This window comes from Biomphalaria glabrata, chromosome 2 (assembly GCF_947242115.1).
Source record: "Biomphalaria glabrata chromosome 2, xgBioGlab47.1, whole genome shotgun sequence".
NCBI lineage: Eukaryota > Metazoa > Mollusca > Gastropoda > Planorbidae > Biomphalaria > Biomphalaria glabrata.
The window spans coordinates 25131515-25152066 of NC_074712.1; the positions used below are offsets into that span (position 1 = coordinate 25131515).

The window sequence follows — 20552 nt, forward strand, 5'->3', positions numbered from 1 at the left end:
AACTAAATGCACATCAGACAAAATAAATAAATGCTGGTTTAATAATAGACTAAAGAAGCTTTGTAAACAGAAGGAAAACCTATATAGAAAATTTAAAGAAACTAATGCAGAAAGAGTTTACAAAAAGTATATAAAAATTAAACACTTAACCCAAAAAGTAAGCAGACAGCTGCAGAGTGAATACATAAACAATGTAATATCTAAAGATAACAACAAAAACCTATGGTCATACATTAAGTCTAAGAAAATGGAAAACAACAGGCGTAGCGCCATTAAAAGATGAACATAACATAATACATAATGATAATGAAACTAAAGCAAACATTCTAAACAAATACTTTGCATCAGCATTCTCAGCCCCAGGAGACAAAGACATATTACTGAATTTGAACCAAGTAGAGAACATAGAAGATATAGTAGTACAAGAAAATGGAATTCAAAAACTATTAGCCAACACCAAACCAAATAAAGCTTCTGGACCTGATGGTATTCCAGCTAGATTACTCAAAGAACTAAGTAATGAGCTAGCCCCAGTGTTCAAAATACTCTTTCAGGCTTCACTTAACCAGGGCAGAGTACCAAAGGACTGGAAAGAAGCTAATGTCACCCCCCCCCCTATTTAAAAAAGGAGAAAAATCTGACCCAGGAAACTACAGACCAGTATCACTTACCAGCATCACATGTAAAATCCTAGAACACATAATATGTAGCAACATCATAAACCACTTAGACAAACATAATGTCCTCACACCATACCAACATGGCTTTAGGAAATATAGATCATGTGAAACACAACTAATAGGACTAATTGATGATTTTTCAAAAGGTTTAGATAATAGTGAACAAATAGATGCTATCTTACTAGATTTTTCTAAGGCTTTTGACAAAGTTCACCACCATAGTTTGCTTAAAAAAAATTAAAATATTTCGGCATTAATGGATTAAAGACTTTCTGATAGGGAGAGAACAAACTGTAATAATAAATGGTTCTAAATCAACACCGATAACAGTAAACTCAGGTGTACCTCAAGGAACAGTCTTGGGTCCACTACTATTTTTAATTTACATAAATGATTTACCAAATTGCATTAGTTCAGGAACAAAAGTCAGATTATTTGCAGACGATTGCATAATATATAGAACAATAAAAACAACACAAGACACAGATATTTTACAAAGAGAATTAGATGAATTACAGAAATGGGAATCAAATTGGAGCATGTCTTTCCACCCAGAAAAATGTCAGTTGTTAAGAGTAACAAAAAAACTAAAACAAATTAATTCCACTTATCTTATTCATGGCAAACCAGTAACACAGACTAAAAACGCAAAATACCTAGGTGTTATAATAAATGAAAAACTGTCATGGAATCCACATATTGATGAAACTACAAAAAAATCAAACAAAGCATTAGGATTTATTAAAAGAAATTTCTATAAATCAAATAAGAACATAAAACTAAAATGTTATTTAACCTTGGTTAGGCCAATAATAGAATATGCATCCTCTGTTTGGGACCCCTCAACTCAAGAAAACATTAAGAAACTAGAACACACACAAAATAGAGCAGTGCGATTCATAACAAACGAATATTCACATTTGACTAGAGTAACACCTTTAGTAAAATCACTAAATTTAGAAAGCCTTCAGGACAGAAGGCTCAAAAGTAAAGTAGCAATAATACATAAAACACTGAACCATAATCTTCAAATACAAAAACAAAATTTAATAAAAAACTCTGAAAGACACAAAGATAAAGGCACATTCCTCGACCCATATGCTAGGACAAATTTGTACAAATACTCCTTCTTCCCTAGTGCTATTAGAGCATGGAATGGGTTGCCTGAGCTAGCCAGGAAAACCAGTGACTTGGCAGAATTTAAGTCATTGGTTAATATGCATGACTAAATGCATGACGCGTAGGACGTAATCATCTTCTTTTTTGAAGTAACGTCTGTATTATATAAGATAAGATAATGCTTGGCATTTTATGGTAAATTAAATAAAGGAAATAGTCTTGAAATTGTGGAAATATAATCCAATTCTGACCCAGTACTGAAATAAGAACTTATAAAATTGCATGGCAACGAAATTTAGAGCTTTTATAGAAGTTTGAGCAGACTCTGTAAAGAGACTAACGCTCCAAAGTACTGTGGTATCGTGTATCCTAACACACCTAACATAGATCTATGAAGTTAAAAGATATTTTAACATTAGCAATGGTATTGTTCTAATAACAGAATTGTTTCAGGATTTTCTCTTTAAAGAGAACCAAAGCTGATGGTACCAGTTCTGATATCTTGAAATGCCTTAAAAGGGATGTTTTGATGTGTTGAGCTCATGGCTGTGATAATGTAGCTATAATATCTAGAAGTCATGAACGAGTGCAGGCAATATTTAAAAAATAACAGAAACGCAATTTTAATGGATGTCTACATTGTTCATTTGAAAATTTAAAAAAACTTCCTGCACGACATTTTATGTACTCCTTAAAAATGTTTTCTTTCATCGCCGCTTTTATTATTCGATGGGGTGTTTTAATTAATCATACTGAATTATCATGAAATGCCTATAAACAACTCACTGGAGCGCTCATCATACCACTGTTAGACCCGTGAAAGAACGATTTGATGAATTGTGACGGCGATTGAAGCTCTTTAGCACAGCTCTGAAAATACAGACACTAGAAGCGCAATTCAAATACCATTGCCAGCTTTCTGTGAAAACATGTATACCTATCATTGCTTTACTTTTGGTGGTGATGAACTTCGAAAAAAATCACATCTACACAAGAGTAACTACAAATTAAAGGGTAAACTATTGACGTAGTGGTGGCTAAGCTAGATCACTTTACACATTATCTAAAAATGCTATTGAGATAACTTGTGTCAAATCAAACTAACATGTTATTGCATCAGAAAAATAAGTTTAACTCTTTCTGCCCGTAAATATTTTCCACGTTCTGATTGAAATATTCATCTTGCTCATTTGTGTTTCACTACCATGTTATGATTAAACTTCAATAACTTTTTTATGCAATCAGGAAATGTTATATAACGTAAATAATTATAGAAGAATGCATGCTCTTTTTATGTAACACAAATTATAGTTTATAAAACCAAAAAATTAATTTAATTTAATGGGGTCAAATCAACATTGTTATTGTCAGTTAGGAGTGAAAGAGTTAAACAATATACACATGTCTGGAGAGTAATTTCAAGATGCTGGACTTACTATTCAAGTAAAGAACAAGAGTTTAATGCTGAGGTGCATTGATCCATATTATGCTGAGCCACACGACAAGATATTTTAACAGAAATACTTTAACTAGAATACATCTACAGACCGTAAAAGTTAATTTGAAGAAGCTAAACTGGGAAGTTTTACAATTCAAATGGAATACCGATGGGACTCAAGGAACCCTTACCAGACCTATGATTAAGTTTTCAACAGCTTCTTGCCAAATCCATGTCTTTTGAAAGAAACTTTTCAAAACTAAAGTTAATTAAAAACTTTAAATTAAGAACTTTTGATCTGAATTTCAAATCAGGCAACTCTGTCCATTGAAAATGAAATGGCAAAAGATTTTGACTTAAAAGATATTGATACGTTTTTAAGTTTGAAATCCTGAAAATTTCTTGTACGCTTTTAATTTTAAATTTTAAGCTTAAGAATAATAATTATTATTATTATTTTGTACCGATTAATAAATTCGTCGTCGTACAAAACTAGCACAATAATGTTTAACTGTTTCCGTTAGGAGCTCTTTAAAGTCTAAAAGGAAAGCATATTTTTCTAATTAGAAATCTTACATTTTAAACTATGCAATGACTAATGATAAAATGTCAGAAACAATGAAATTTTAAAATAGAATCGACATTTTTTTTTAACATTCAGCGACAACTACCACCAAACGTAGCTCATTGTATTAGGACGTATCCAATACGTCAAGTAACCATGTTATTACTCTTGTCATATTTTCTATATTAATACATACAATCGGTATATCTTTTTGCCATATTTGTTATATTAATTAAGCGCGGTAGGGTTTACCTGCCAAACATAATCTATTTTGGGGAGGGGGAAGCAGACATAGGAATATTTGCTATATCATTTTTACCTGCCATGCTTGCTATGTTAATAATTCTTCCCTTGTTAGCTCTAATGAGATGCAGAAACTCTCGAGTGACGTTGACAACGCCCATTAAATTGACTTGTATCATTCGTTCAAAAGTTGTCTTGGGCAACCATTCAAACTGCGCATGACTAGCTAGCCCTGCATTGTTCACTACAGCCCATAATACTGAAATATACATATAAATGCAATTAAGAAAATTTTGTCAAAGGTTAATAAATTATAAACACAAACAAAATTTAAACAACAACAATAGGCTGTCTAAAGTGATAAATACTAAGTGTGGTATACATGGGCGTAGCCAGAATTGTTTTTGCGGGGGGGGGAATTTTTTCTCTCCCCCCTCGCATATATATATATATATATATATATATATATATATATATATATATATATATATATATATATATATATATATATATATATATGAGCTTGCGCTTCCAGAGCTATTTTTATATGCAATTTTAGCTATATTTATGTATTTTTGTTGTATAGGTTAGAGCTATTTTTATATATTTTATTTTTATAGGTTAGTGCGGGATAGTATAAAAGTGATGTACTACATGCTGTCTTAAAACAGTTCAGTGTACAGTTGACCAGTGGTCAGTATAGCATGTCTGTGTGACAGCCGAAGATCTTTGTGGTCTGTCGTGTAATTATTTTATATTTCTGTACCTGAGAAGGCCTGTAAGTGTAGAAATATTTTATATTTTTTACTAGATCTATACTATGTGTAAGGTAGTTATTTTATTTTCTACGTGGACTATTTGTCATAATAGTTGGCAACATGCTGTATTGAAGATGGCGGCGTCCATCAGTCCTAATAGAATATAATATAGTTTTGCATTTATGTATTGCAGGCTATTGTTACTGCTTTTAGCTGCTGCAATTACTCTGCTGAAATAGCTGCTGCTTATAATTGCTGTTGTAGATCTATTCAAAGTCTAGGGAATCTAGTGTTATTTTCTAATTTTTGTTTCTGCTATAAACAGCTATTGAATAATTGATAGATCTAGTATTGTTACTCTTGCTGTAGATCTAGAATCTAGTGTTATTTTGTTTTTGTAGTGTAGCCTTTATAGTTATAGGCTTAGTGGCTTAGTTATAGTCTGTTTCTTGCTTTAGCTAGTTAGTAATTAGTTTAGTCTAGTTAGTAAGGTACTAAGAGTAAGGTGTTCTTGTTTTAATGTTAGAGTTATGGGTTGGTTGTAGTAGTATAATATTGTAGATCTAGACTACTTTATTGTAGTTTGTTTGTCGATCTAGGTCTAGGGTAGTAGTTGTAGTGATTTAGTTAGATAGTTGGTTTGGTTAGTTTGTTAGTGTTTGTAGTGGTGTAGATTTAGAGAGTTTTAGTTAGTTGATGGGTTCAGTAGTAGTGATTAGTCAATTTAGTGTATATATTATATTTTATTATTGATTTATTTTTTGTATGTAAATAAAGTTTCTTTTTGTTTTATTTATCGTAAACTAAAGTTTGTTTTCATTTAGTTAAGTTAGTATAGTTAGTTTTCTGGTTACTTAGGTGACTCTAGCCCCTTGGTCACCATACCGAGGTGCACAGATTGAGCCCACCCAGTAGCGCAAACATTTGCCTACTGTTGTTAAATAGTTTAATGTTGAGCAGTAAGAATAGGCCACCACCACTCGCGCCTGCCTGACCTGCTCATATATATATATATATATATATATGTGTGTGTGTGTGTGTGTGAATATATGTATATATATATATATATAGGTGTGTGTATATATATATATATATATATATATATATATATATATATATATATATATATATATATATATATATATATGTGTGAGTGAGTGTATGTATGTGTGTGTTTGTATATAACGTTAGGTTCTTCCTAGAGTTAGTGGAAAAATTGTCAGCTGCCAGCCATTAAAAAAAAAGAAGATAACATAATACATTATGATAATAAAAGTAAATCTAACATCCTAAACAAATACTTTGCATCAGCATTCTCAGCACCAGGAGACAAAGACATTACTTAATTTGAACCAAGTAAACAACATAAGAGATATAGTAGTACAAGAAAAGGGAATCCAAAAACTTTTAGCCAATATCAAACCGAATAAAGCGTCTGGACCTGATGGTATTCCAGCTAGATTACTCAAAGAACTAAGCAATGAGCTAGCACCAGTGTTCAAAATACTTTTTCAGGCATCTCTTAACCAGGGTAGAGTACCAAGGGACTGGAAAGAAGCTAATGTCACCCCTCTATTTAAAAAAGGAGAAAAATCTGACCCAGGAAACTACAGACCAGTATCACTTACCAGCATCACATGTAAAATCCTAGAACACATAATATGTAGCAACATCATAAACCACTTAGACAAACATAATGTCCATAATATGTAGCAACATCATAAACCACTTAGACAAACATAATGTCCTTACTCCATACCAACATGGCTTTAGGAAATATAGATCACAGGGGCGGACTGGATATCAAATTGGCCCGGCATTACCATATAAACCGGCCCACAAATGGCATGTCATATATTTTCGGTGTGGGGCGGATTTTTACGCCACTCCGCAATTAATATATATATATATATATATATATATATTACTGTATGTATATGACATTTATCTTCATTACATTCTGATCTTTCATTTTCAAACGTTTTTTCTACCCTAGAATACTCTCTTCCTATAATTAGTGGAAAGACAGTAAACACCGCCAAGAGACAGGTAGGGAGTCCGGGGGAGCGCTGTGAGCTCCCCCAGTGGGGTCCGGGAACCAAGCATCATTTCCGTTGTTTTAAGTTTTAAAAAATACATATTCTGAGGTATATACAGTGCAATTAGCCTGCTACTCTTCCGCTAAAAAAAATTCAAAAACTAAATTTTTTATTCACTTGAGTTCAGCGACTGAAAGAAAATGGTAAAATGCTTTAGTTTTTGTATTGCAGGGGGGAGGGTAACCACAAAACCCCTTTTAGCTACGCTCATGAAATTTGGTGACTGTAGTTTGCTTAAGTTGGCTGCACTGGGGCAGTAAGTAAAGTTTCCCTTTCAGACAATGAGGTCTGAGGCAAGTGATGGTTTGAACCCCTTCTCTCCCGACTATGCCCATGTGTTATATTATAGGTGTAAGCCTAATTCTCTACACAATATATAAACTTTGATAACGCATCGAAAACTGGATGAATGCATTCGAAGGATTACATAATGTATTCTATTTATACATATATGTAGTCTGAAAACTATAAACTATAAATTAATAGCAGACTAATGAGTTTGAAGCTTTTTGGTATAACTTATATATTACAGACGTTTCTTAAAAAATAAGATAGTTACGTCCTACGCATTTCATGTGTCAATCTAGTCATGCATGTTGATCTGTGACTTAAAATATGCTAAATCATTTGTTTCCTGGCTGACTCAGGCAACCCATTCCATTAAAAGATAAAAGAAAGCAGAACGGTTAAATCTTACTAGATTTTTCCAAGGCTTTTGACAAAGTTCACCACCATAGTTTGCTAAAAAAACTAAAATATTTCGGCATTAATGGTCTATTGCATCAGTGGATTAAAGATTTTCTGATAGGGAGAGAACAAACTGTAATAATAAATGGCTCTAAATCAACACCAATAACAGTAAACTCAGGTGTACCACAAGGAACAGTCTTGGGTCCACTACAGACCAGTATCACTTACCAGCATCACATGTAAAATCCTAGAACACATAATATGTACCAACATCATAAACCACTTAGACAAACATAATGTCATCACACCATACCAACATGGCTTTAGGAAATATAGATCATGTGAAACACAACTAATAGGACTAATTGATGATTTTTCAAAAGGTTTAGATAATAGTGAACAAATAGATGCTATCTTACTAGATTTTTCTAAGGCTTTTGACAAAGATCACCACCATAGTTTGCTTAAAAAATTAAAATATTTCGGCATTAATGGTCCACTGCATCAGTGAATTAAAGATTTTCTGATAGGGAGATAACAAACTGTAATAATAAATGGCTCTAAATCAACACCGATAACAGTAAAATCAGGTGTACCTCAAGGAACAGTCTTGGGTCCACTACTATTTTTAATTTACATAAATGATTTACCAAATTGCATTAGTTCAGGAACAAAAGTCAGATTATTTGCAGACGATTGCATAATATATAGAACAATAAAAACAATACAAGACACAGAAATTTTACAAAGAGAATTAGATGAATTACAGAAATGGGAATCTAATTGGAGCATGTCTTTCCACCCAGAAAAATGTCAGTTATTAAGAGTAACAAAAAAACTAAAAAAAAAAATAATTCTACTTATCTTATTCATGGTAAACCAGTAACACAGACTAAAAACGCAAAAATACCTAGGTTTTATAATAAATGAAAAACTGTCATGGAATCCCCACATTGATGAAACTATTAAAAAATCAAACAAAGAAGAAATTTCTATAAATCAAATAAGAACATAAAACTAAAATGTTATTTAACCTTGGTTAGGCCAATAATAAAATATGCATCCTCTGTTTGGGACCCCTAAACTCAAGAAAACATTAAGAAACTGGAACAGACACAAAATAGAGCAGTGAGATTCATAACAAACGAATATTCACATTTGACTAGAGTAACACCTTTAGTAAAATCACTAAATTTAGAAAGCCTTCAGGATAGAAGACTTAAAAGTAAAGTAGCAATTATACATAAAACACTTCAAATACAAAAACAAAACCCCTTGGGTTACGCTCATAGCATTTTGATTGCGTAATTTGCTTTTTTTATAATGAGGGGGTATTTTTTAGCTTCAAACCTCGCTTGGGGGTGGGGGGTAAACTTAATAATACGTTTGGCTACACTCATAGAATTTTGAGTGTGTAACACAAACCCTTCATGGCTACGCTCATAGAATCTGGTGACTGATGCATCAGTCTTATATTGTCAGAGAGGTTTTATCGTACATTTCGGAGAAGGTTTAAAAATAAAAATCTTCCTCAGCTATGCTCTTAGAATTTGGGGATTGTCGTTTGCATTTTTTTTTTTTTTTGGTTTTGTTTTATAGAAGAGGAGGTTTTGACTGCAAACCCCCTGGTAGGGGGGTTTAAACTCAAAACCCCCTTGGCTGCGCTGGGGCAAGTGATGGTTTAGTATTAGGATCTCAACAAAATCAAAGCAAAAAATCAGTCAATAAATTCCGACCCCCCCACTGCGGTGCTGGGGGGTTGAACCCCAACCCCCCTGGCTACGCCCATGGTGGTATATATTGCCTTAGTGATTGCTTGCTACTTTATGGATTCCGAGGTAACAAATAACATCTTCATGTGTTTTGTGGGATCTGTGCGTACATAACGTTTAGAATAAAAAAAAAAACTAACAGTGATAATGAAAATACTTTTCAATGGTTACTTTTAATCTCCTGAAGGGTACTCTATTTGATTTTAAAACTTAATATTCGTACCATTTTTTACGATACCTCTATTCAAATCATAACTTCAAGGAGGGCGGAACCTGGACGCAGATCTCAAAACAGCTCTAACGATTTTTCTAGAAATTTAACTGTTGATATATATCGTTGAGAACAGAATAACTAGCTCGTTGGCCACATGGGGAAAACTCTAGTTTGTCTGTTATCATTTTTCAAAGTAAAATCTATATATATAATTCTCTTCTTCCCTCAACAGTTTGTCGAGTAGTAAGAAGTATTTCTGTCCAAGAGAAAACGAGAGTAGTATTTACACTACGGATGACTGGCTGCGCGTTTGACTGTCATTTAAATGTATCAATCCTGCCCGCTCCCATCCCCCTTTGTCCTGCGGGAGGTTTGGACTAGGAACTAATCTAAATAATCTACTATATGTAAACAGCAGGGCCAGACTTAACCATTGTGGGACCCTATGCGAAACGGATTTCGCGGGGCCAAGTTTGGGTAGGGAAGCGGATAATAAGTGAAATTTAAGAGTATGTATTAGAAAATAAATTCGTCTATGCATTTTATTCATTCTTTACTACATACAGAATTACTTTACGAGCCTTGCGTGTAGCAAAGTCATACAGTATATCATAACAATTCTGTTTCCTACATAGATCCCGCTCAATAGCAAGAATTACCAAATGTTTCAACCTATCTTTTAGAATTGTTTTCCATATTGAATGACACCCCAAAATGACATTTTTTTTGTATATATTTCCGTACATTTTAATCATCATCATTATCATCATCAAACTCCATTAGAGTGAGGGCTTGAGAGGCTCAAATCCTCTCTTGCAAAAGCCCTGGACAGAAACCCTGCTGTCTTGCGTAGTGCATGAATGTCACCATACAGGTCGAGAATTTTGGGTTTCCCAGACCTGTCGAGACGGAGATCAGCAAGTCTGGGGCAGTCAAACAGAATATGAGGCACGGTTTCCTCTTCTTCTCCGCGGCGAGGGCACCGTGAATCGAAATTTTTTCGTATATTTTGCGATTTCGGGAAAATTCCAGGAGTTACTGGTAAATCGACAAGAGGGCGCGGGAAATCTGTTTTAAGTTATAAATGGTTTAATTAAAAATGTATACACCTTGAATTAGAGCGGGTCCAATGAAAGTGCGGATCCTTTGAAAGTGGGGGCCAACTGCGGTCGCATAGGTTGCAATGGCCTAAGACCGGCCATGCAAAATAACGGCGTATCCCTCAACAGTTTAAACGTGAAGAAGTAAAGGAAAGATCACTCTCTTATTTCTGCGGATAGTCCACGAGAAAACAAGAGAAGGGGGGGGGGGAACACGTAGTCACAAAAGAGAAGGGGGGGGGTAATCTACTCTGTAGTAACTATCGAGGCAACAGAGCACGCTCAAGAGTTTGGACACCATGGAAAGATCACTCTTTTATTTTTGCAACTTGGACGGAGGGAGTTATCCTAGGTAATTTAAGAGGCGAAAAAAAAAAGAGGGACGAGGAGCAAGTAGTATTCATCCGTCACTAATTAGCAGAACCGGACTTAACCAATGTGGAGCGCTATGCGAAACGAATTTCGCTGGGCCAAGTTTGGGTACGGATACGGATAATAAGTGAAAATTAAGAGTTTGTATTAGAAAATAAATTCGTCTTTGCATTTTATTCATCCTTTACTACGTACAGAATTACTTTACGAGCCTTGCATGTAGCGAAGTCATACAGTACATCTATTTCCTACATAGATCACGCATAATAGCAAAATTTACCAAATGTTTCAATCTACGAGAATTGTTGATCTCAAGTAATTCTTCATTAGTTTGAGGCGCGAGAAGTTTCTTTCACTAGATTTCACAATTGCGGGTATTGCATAACGCCGTTTTTTTGTTCTTTTTTTAACGCACGTAGGAGTGGCGTTTTCCATATTGAATGACACCCCAAATGACAATTTTCGTCTATATATTTCAGGAGATTTGTACGAGTTTTCAAAAGATTTTAATAATTTCTGGATATTTACAGGACTTTTTCGTATATTTTGCAATTTCAGGAGATTTCCAGGACCTCCTGTTAAATCGACAGGAGGCCGCCGGAAATCTGTTATAATTTATAAAATGGTTTAATTTAATAATTTATACACCTAAAATTAGCGCGAGTCCTATAAACGTGCATGGCCCACTGCGGTCGTATAGGTTGCAGTGGCCTAAGGTCGTCCCTGCAAAATAGCGGCGTATGCAACGCCGCCGGTCGACTAGTATAAATATATAAATAAATGTAAACTTGGCCTGAGAACTATACTTAGATCTAGAGCCAAAATCGGTTTTGAAAGAATTTAATAATTAATTGTTAGCGGGCCGAGGTGCTAACAAGAATTTATGTATAAACACCAGGCAGATGGTAGCGCTACTACTGGGTTGATCTGAGAAAGAGGAGTTAGAGTCGCCTAAGCAACCAGATAGAACAACTAAACTAATCTAATGTAACTAATCTAAACTGCTATGAATTAAGAAACAAATTAGATTTGGAAATAGATACAAAAAAAAGATACTTTACTTGCACGAAGTCAATAATAAATAAATTGCAAAATATGTGTGCACTAAAAAAAACAAAACAACTAATCAACCAAACAATCTAACTTAAGTTAACAATTTTAAAAAATATTTTTCGTTTATGGATGAACCACAAAAAAAAAAAAAAAAAAAAAACGGGGGAAAAAACTATAAATAGCAGAATGTAACCATAAGCGGACATTACATTGTACTCTGCACTGGCCTCTAGCCTACAAAATTAAAAAAATACTACATTACATATAATTCTAGCACTAGCCTATATAAATAAAATAAATAAAAATAATACAAAAGCTCACATACATACACTTATATATATTATATCTAGACTGGAGATTTTTAAAAAAGTTGAAACAAGGCGTTGTTTTGTAAGTAGTTATAAGAAGTAAAGTTTTATTTTTTTCAACCCTAACCTATGTAACATATAATTTAATGTTTAGATCTAGATCTAGCAATGGGCTTTGTTTCTGCAAATTAAAATTATATATCTCTCAGACTCAAATAGCCCAAATTTTAAGTAAATAGAAGAAGTTACGAAAGTTATATAATAGATAAGCATAGACCTATATATACTTCAATAAATATAGGTATTAGCCCGCTATTTACAGTTTATTTAGGTAGGTGCTGTTTTACTATTACACAACAAGTATCAGATAGTTGAGCATCCGAGCCTGTCCAAAATACTCAATTAATATTAACCGTTGACCGTGTCGAAAGCCTTGGTGAGGTCCACAAAGGCAGCGTATATATAGGCTTACATAGAATACTAGATTTAAATCTAGTCTAAAATCAAGACTGTCTAAGATTCTAGATCTAGACTGCCTAGAGTACCTGTAAATTCTGATTATCTTAGATTGTGTTTCTACTACATTTATAACCAGATATATATATATTCTAGAAGTAGATCTATACTGATTCTATAGTTACAATTCGAATTCAACGTGAATATTTATGATTATATAGATTACTAGATTTGATAGATCTATGACTATTATGACAAGGCCCATGGCATGTGTGATTTAATTTTTCAAAGCAACTATAATTAATGGACTTCATCTAAAACAAGTTCATTCATATATTCACATGCAATTTTTTTTTATATTTATAAGCTTAGCATTATTTTGGACCAATGTCTCACAACGACTGATAAGAGAAATCAGGTATAAACGTCAGGAGAAAACACGACCGCTTAACTCAAGAAAACATTAAGAAATTAAAAAGGACACAAAATAGACAGTGAGATTCATAAGAAACGAATATTCACAATTGATTATCTTATCTTATATAATACAGACGTTACTTCAAAAAAGAAGATGATTACGTCCTACGCGTCATGCATTTAGTCATGCATATTAACCAATGACTTAAATTCTGCCAAGTCACTGGTTTTCCTGGCTAGCTCAGGCAACCCATTCCATGCTCTAATAGCACTAGGGAAGAAGGAGTATTTGTACAAATTTGTCCTAGCATATGGGACGAGGAATGTGCCTTTATCTTTGTGTCTTTCAGAGTATTTTATTAAATTTTGTTTTTGTATTTGAAGATTATGGTTCAGTGTTTTATGTATGATTGCTACTTTACTTTTGAGCCTTCTGTCCTGAAGGCTTTCTAAATTTAGTGATTTTACTAAAGGTGTTACTCTAGTCAAATGTGAATATTTGTTTGTTATGAATCTCACTGCTCTATTTTGTGTCTGTTCCAGTTTCTTAATGTTTTCTTGAGTTGAGGGGTCCCAAACGGAGGATGCATATTCTATTATTGGCCTAACCAAGGTTAAGTAACATTTTAGTTTTATGTTCTTATTTGATTTATAGAAATTTCTTTTAATAAATCCTAATGCTTTGTTTGATTTTTTTGTAGTTTCATCAATATGTGGATTCCATGATAGTTTTTCATTTATTATAACACCTAGGTATTTTGCGTTTTTAGTCTGTGATACTGGTTTGCCATGAATAAGATAAGTGGAATTAATTTGTTTTAGTTTTTTTGTTACTCTTAACAACTGACATTTTTTCTGGGTGGAAAGACATGCTCCAATTTGATTCCCATTTCTGTAATTCATCTAATTCTCTTTGTAAAATATCTGTGTCTTGTGTTGTTTTTATTGTTCTATATATTATGCAATCGTCTGCAAATAATCTGACTTTTGTTCCTGAACTAATGCAATTTGGTAAATCATTTATGTAAATTAAAAATAGTAGTGGACCCAAGACTGTACCTTGAGGTACACCTGAGTTTACTGTTATCGGTGTTGATTTAGAGCCATTTATTATTACAGTTTGTTCTCTCCCTATCAGAAAGTCTTTAATCCACTGATGCAGTGGACCATTAATGCCGAAATATTTTAATTTTTTAAGCAAACTATGGTGGTGAACTTTGTCAAAAGCCTTAGAAAAATCTAGTAAGATAGCATCTATTTGTTCACTATTATCTAAACCTTTTGAAAAATCATCAATTAGTCCTATTAGTTGTGTTTCACATGATCTATATTTCCTAAAGCCATGTTGGTATGGTGTGAGGACATTATGTTTGTCTAAGTGGTTTATGATGTTGCTACATATTATGTGTTCTAGGATTTTACATGTGATGCTGGTAAGTGATACTGGTCTGTAGTTTCCTGGGTCAGATTTTTCTCCTTTTTTAAATAGGGGGGTGACATTAGCTTCTTTCCAGTCCTTTGGTACTCTGCCCTGGTTAAGTGAAGCCTGAAAGAGTATTTTGAACACTGGGGCTAGCTCATTACTTAGTTCTTTGAGTAATCTAGCTGGAATACCATCAGGTCCAGAAGCTTTATTTGGTTTGGTGTTGGCTAATAGTTTTTGAATTCCATTTTCTTGTACTACTATATCTTCTATGTTGTCTACTTGGTTCAAATTCAGTAATATGTCTTTGTCTCCTGGGGCTGAGAATGCTGATGCAAAGTATTTGTTTAGAATGTTTGCTTTAGTTTCATTATCATTATGTATTATGTTATGTTCATCTTTTAATGGCGCTACGCCTGTTGTTTCCATTTTCTTAGACTTAATGTAAGACCATAGGTTTTTGTTGTTATCTTTAGATATTACATTGTTTATGTATTCACTCTGCAGCTGTCTGCTTACTTTTTGGGTTAAGTGTTTAATTTTTATATACTTTTTGTAAACTCTTTCTGCATTAGTTTCTTTAAATTTTCTATAGAGGTTTTTCTTCTGTTTACAAAGCTTCTTTAGTCTATTATTAAACCAGCATTTATTTATTTTGTTTGATGTGTATTTAGTTGGTATATGATTTTCTATAATGCTTTTAAGATGGTTTTTAATGAAATTCCAGAGGTCATCGACTGGTTGGTTAATGTCTTTTTCTAATAAGAATGTTTGTTGAAAGTTTAGTGCAGCTTGGTGTAGTTGTGTCAGGTTACATTTATTCCAGAGTAAGATTTTTCTTTTGGGTTTTGTATTGGCTACTGCTTTTATCTGACTGTGTATTTTTATGATCTCATGGTCTGATAGACCAGGGATAATTTCATAATCAACTACTAATCCAGGTCTGTTGGTTAAGAAGAGATCTAATGTGTTGTTTAATCTAGTTGGCTTTTTAATGATTTGATGTAAACTTAGGTTGTGTAAAGTTTCTATGAAAAGCTCATTTATGTCCTTAAGGTTTTGGTGTTTATCTATGGTTAGTGTTTTCCAATTTATATCAGGTAGGTTGAAATCACCCATAATCCAAAAAACTGCATTTTTATTTGTCTCTTTAAGTGTAGTAATCTGATTACATAGTTCCTGCATGTATTCTAAACTAGAATTTGGTGGTCTGTAAATGCTGCCTATTATTAGGGATGTTGAGGTGGTATTAATTTTACAAAATGTTGATTCTACATTACAGTAACACCTTTTTAAAAACACCTTTTAAAAATCATTAAAAGTTTTAAAATCACAATTTTTATTTCTACAATTATTTTTGTGTATGAAATCGTGTATCGGAAAATGCCGGTACTTGAAGTAAGCTAGTCCTAAAAAAAATACACAGATCTTGGGTAAAAGACTCATCAAATAAGGTACTGTAAATTTGTGGTTTCACGCGCTAGTTTCAGGTCTTTTCTTTTTATAGCCTCTATCGGGTTTGATCCCAACTACCCATATTTTTGTGCGGACTTTTTTTTCTATCAGGTACACTTAAAATTATAGCATAATAATGTCAGTTCAATTTAAAAAGAGCACTGAAAAATGCAAAAGATATATCAGGAAAAAGGTACCTCCGGCTCAATTTATGATTCTAGTTTTTAATCAAAGAAACGAAACGCATAAGCGCAACAAAGCTCATTGAACATAAAAAATAAGAATACTCTCGTCTCATAATGATTATTTTGTAATTTTTACATACATAATCTAGAAAGATCTAGGTAATCAATCTATAAGATGATTAAAATAACAGACATGAATTATTTCGATCTAGGGTTTTTGAAACATTATCTCAACAGGAAATGGCTTTGTTTCATACATAGTTGCGTGAATATCCGAGAAATGATTTTGCATTATTTCTAAACTTTGAAAACTAAAGATCATTACTTTTCTAAGACAGAAAAGATTGATCGGGGCAACTCCCCTTAGAGCTTGAAAAAGAGTTTACGTACATAAAAAATCTAGATATATAAATATATAGGTCTGTGAATTGATCAATCGAGGATAAGAATTAGTTTCCGGTTTTCAGTCTAGTATAATATTTAAGTCTATGCTCACATATGTTCAGGAAAAAATTCGTCTTCTAAATCTAGATTTGAAGGCCTGTCATTGGAATTGGCGCAGTCAGCCCTAGTGTACCGATAACATAGTCGTTTATTAAATTAAAGTTTATTGAAATATTATAAAAGCTTTGCTTATATTTTTATGTAAATCTAATATAGATTACATCTAGATTCTATTTCTAGAAGTATATCAAGATCTATAATAGATCTGAAGAGTTCTAAATCAGAATTCTTGATCTAGTTCTAGATCTAGGTATATAATGAAAGTATCAACAGATAATTGCACACGTTTGCATTTCCCGCTGACCGAATGGGTAACATTGTTAGATTAAGCAGCTGACGGTGTCAAAATCACGAGTTCAATACCCGGTTTGAACCAAACATTTTAAAAATTGTTTTTGTTTAAATATTTTTTTAATTTTAAGTTGTACAATGGTATTGTTATTAAAAAAATGTAATTTTAAAAATGTTTTTGCCTTTTGAAAAATAAAAATGAATCTGCAAAATCAATAATTCTTTACAAGTCATATATGTAATATGTCACAATTAGTAACGTAGATGCAAGAACACTAGAATAGGAAATAACAAGGTTACAAAGACAGTTTGTGTGGATGTCACGAGTCGAGTCTGTGACCTATTTCGACCAGTTTCTAGAACCGAGGTCAAACCAGTGAAAGTGTCTAGCGTAAACAAGTTAATTTTAGGTATCCAATCAAAGAAAGAGGTTAAGGGGAAAAAATAGCACACGTCAGCTTCTAGAAGGTCAAAGTTACTAAAATAATTAGGGGAGAAGTTTCCATGATTCTGGAATGTACGATTAAGAAAGGTATAAATTAAAGGAAAGTTAGTTAGACGGGGTCCTCGCTTAGTCCTCGATTAGTAATGGTTATAAGTTTTGTGATATTAGCGGGTCCATTAATTAAAGTTTTATTAGTTGAAGTTCAAGTTATACTAAGTGAAGTTTCATGTATCTTTAAGATTTATTTAAGAAGTATCAAGTCAAGTTGTTATTGAATTGAGAAGTCATTTTATGTAAAAGTTAAAGAAGTATTATTAAAGAAGTTTTAAGAAAATACAGAGATGTTTCTTTCATCACTTCATTGAATTGTCAAGTTTTATAATATAATCCCAGGCAAGCGTGATCGTCGCAGTGGACACACAAACTTAAGATCGGCCCCCGAAGTGGTCCACCTAGAGAAAGACGGACAGATCTAGACATTGATAGATAATAGAACATATTAGGCTGTAAAAAAATAAACTTAAAAAAAATATCAAAAAATGCATATCTAGCCGTTGCATCAGAACTTTGAATGATCTAATATATTGTTATAAACCTGGTGGTGTCACAGATGGGGGTAGTGGTGTGAGTGTAGTCAGCCGACGCAAATCGCCCCAGGCCAGCGCTAGACGAGCGGTCAACCGTGACGAGTTACAACGGTCAGCCGAGACGAGTGTCAACACGGCGGTTCGGGAAGGATCGACGGCGGTCCGGGAAGGATCGACGTCGTGAACAGAGCTCAGGAGCGTCACGAGAGTTGTAGTCAACTGACCACCTAGAAACATCGAGCGGCGTTTTGTCCGGTTCGAGAAGGCCAGTAGGGACCCTATATAAGATCGGAGGTGTCGCAGTCAAGACTTTTCACGGCAGAGCCCGGTTCACTACAGTCCGGTCGACTACAGCACAGTTCAGCGGTGTGGTTCTGTACGGAGCATTACGACGGTTCAGTGCGGAGTACTGTCAAGTACAGTTGAGACGGCTGGCGTCTTGATCTTGGTCTGCGATCGAGTCCGACACAACGAGCCTAGTGTGTGAGGTCAACCCTGAACTGTTGAACCCAGTGCAAGCCCGGAGCGAGACGGAGAGGCCAGTGCAAGAGTTGATACTGCGGAACGGTGTTATCGGAGAGATATTTGTACAGTGTACGTGTTGCCAATTGTACAGTATTGGCTGTTATTTATTCAACTATTAAAGTGTTACGTTACTTTGGAGCCATGAGTTGTCAAGTTCTTTAAGTTGGTGGTGTATGGTGCAGTTTGCAGAGAGCCTGGATAGTGAAGTTCGTAACAATATCATGATGTACGATTTTCATTTACTCTTCTAGTTTCTGAGATCTAAACGGGACGGAAGGACAGACGGACAAACAGGCCGCATAAGACTAAAAGCGCCTTTTTCCCTTTCGGGGGCCGCTAAAAAGGGTTAATTTGTGGTAACTGTGACAGGTTTTCGCGTGACGTGTGTTTGGCTTGTTTAACGTCTAGGGGATGATTATTTTTGAAGTTACCACACACTAACTCGTTAGCATATAAATCGGGAGCAGGCACGCAACAAGACAAGCAATGAAAAAGAGATTACCTTTACCTTTACCTATCCCTTAGTCTGTTGGACCGTTGGGGCACCAGGCAAGATTTGTCGACCGTCTTTCTCCATTCCTCCCTTTTTTTTGCCTTGTTCAGAACCTCTCTCAATGGCAGGCCTGTCCATTCTTTAATGTTGTCCTCCCATCGCTTTTTCTGTCTGCCTCTTCTTCTTTCCCTGGCACTGTTCCCTGAAGAAAGGTCTTTGCGAGCCCCGTAGATCTCGTAATGTGGCCAAAGGTTTTAAGCTTTCGTTTTTTCACAATAGTAAGCAGGTCGTCATGAGCTCCGATCGCTACAGTAACCCTGTCTCTGATTTCTTGGTTTGTGATGCGGTCTTTGAATGTGATGCCTAGGATCCTTCTGTAGCATCTCAATTCCATTGCTAGGATCCTCCTCTCAAGCTCTGCATTCAACGTCCACGACTCACAAGCATATAAAAATGTGGCCATGACCAGAGAGCGCATCAGTCTAATTTTGGTGCCGAGGGCTAAGCCCTTATCTTTCCATATTATTTTAAGTTTTGAAAGGGCTGCTGTGGACTGTGCTATTCGGGCCAATAATTCGGGTTTTGTTCCCTCATCTGAGACAATAGCTCCGAGGTATTTGAAGCTGTTAACACTAGTTAGCTTTTCACCTCCAATACTGATGCCTCTTTTAAAGCCCTGATGGCTATTGGTCATAATTTGAGTTTTTTCGGCATTTATTTGCATGCCATATGCTGCGGAAGTCTTGTCAATGCGCATCACCAGGTCAGCTAGTTCTTCTTCTGTCCCTGCTAGGCCGTCAATGTCATCTGCGAAGCGCAAGTTAGTAATTCTTCTTCCTCCAATGCTAACAGTACCTTCATAGCCCTCGAGGGCATCTTCCATTATCCTTTCAAGGAAGATATTGAAGAGTGTTGGTGACAGTAGGCAGCCTTGTCTTACTCCAACTGTGGTTTTGAACCAGTCCCCAATATTATTGTTGAAGTACACCGCACTGGTGGCCTCCTTGTAGAGGTTCTGGATAACTTTGATTATGTTTTTATTAATGTTGTACTTTTCCATTGTCGTCCAGAGATACAAGAGTTAAAATTAAAGAATATTTATTTACATAAATATTTACATAGAAGAATAAAAAAGGGGGAGGGTTTGCATCTATCTCTAATCAATACTATATTTAATCATCACTCTTGCACTTAATAAGAGAGTATGTCATTTTGTCTTCTGAACTTAGCTGGTTGTCCTGCTTGGGTCGCAGCTGGCTGTGTCCTAGCTTGAGGTTCTGCAGCTGGAGGTGATACAGTTCTTGTGGAGTCTCAATCCAAAGTTCTAATATCTGTAGTGGGCACAGTAGGGCGAGTGGCC

General features: G+C 34.6%; 1 protein-coding gene across 1 annotated transcript in view; it reads right to left on the minus strand.

Annotated features, from left to right (window-relative positions):
- The window catches only part of LOC106060216 (retinol dehydrogenase 16-like), a 123565-nt gene that overhangs the window by 64333 nt on the left and 38680 nt on the right, over positions 1-20552 (minus strand). The window contains exon 5 of the mRNA XM_056022099.1: positions 4122-4304. Coding sequence (XP_055878074.1) covers positions 4122-4304 — 183 coding nt within the window. The remainder of the gene's footprint in view (positions 1-4121; positions 4305-20552) is intronic.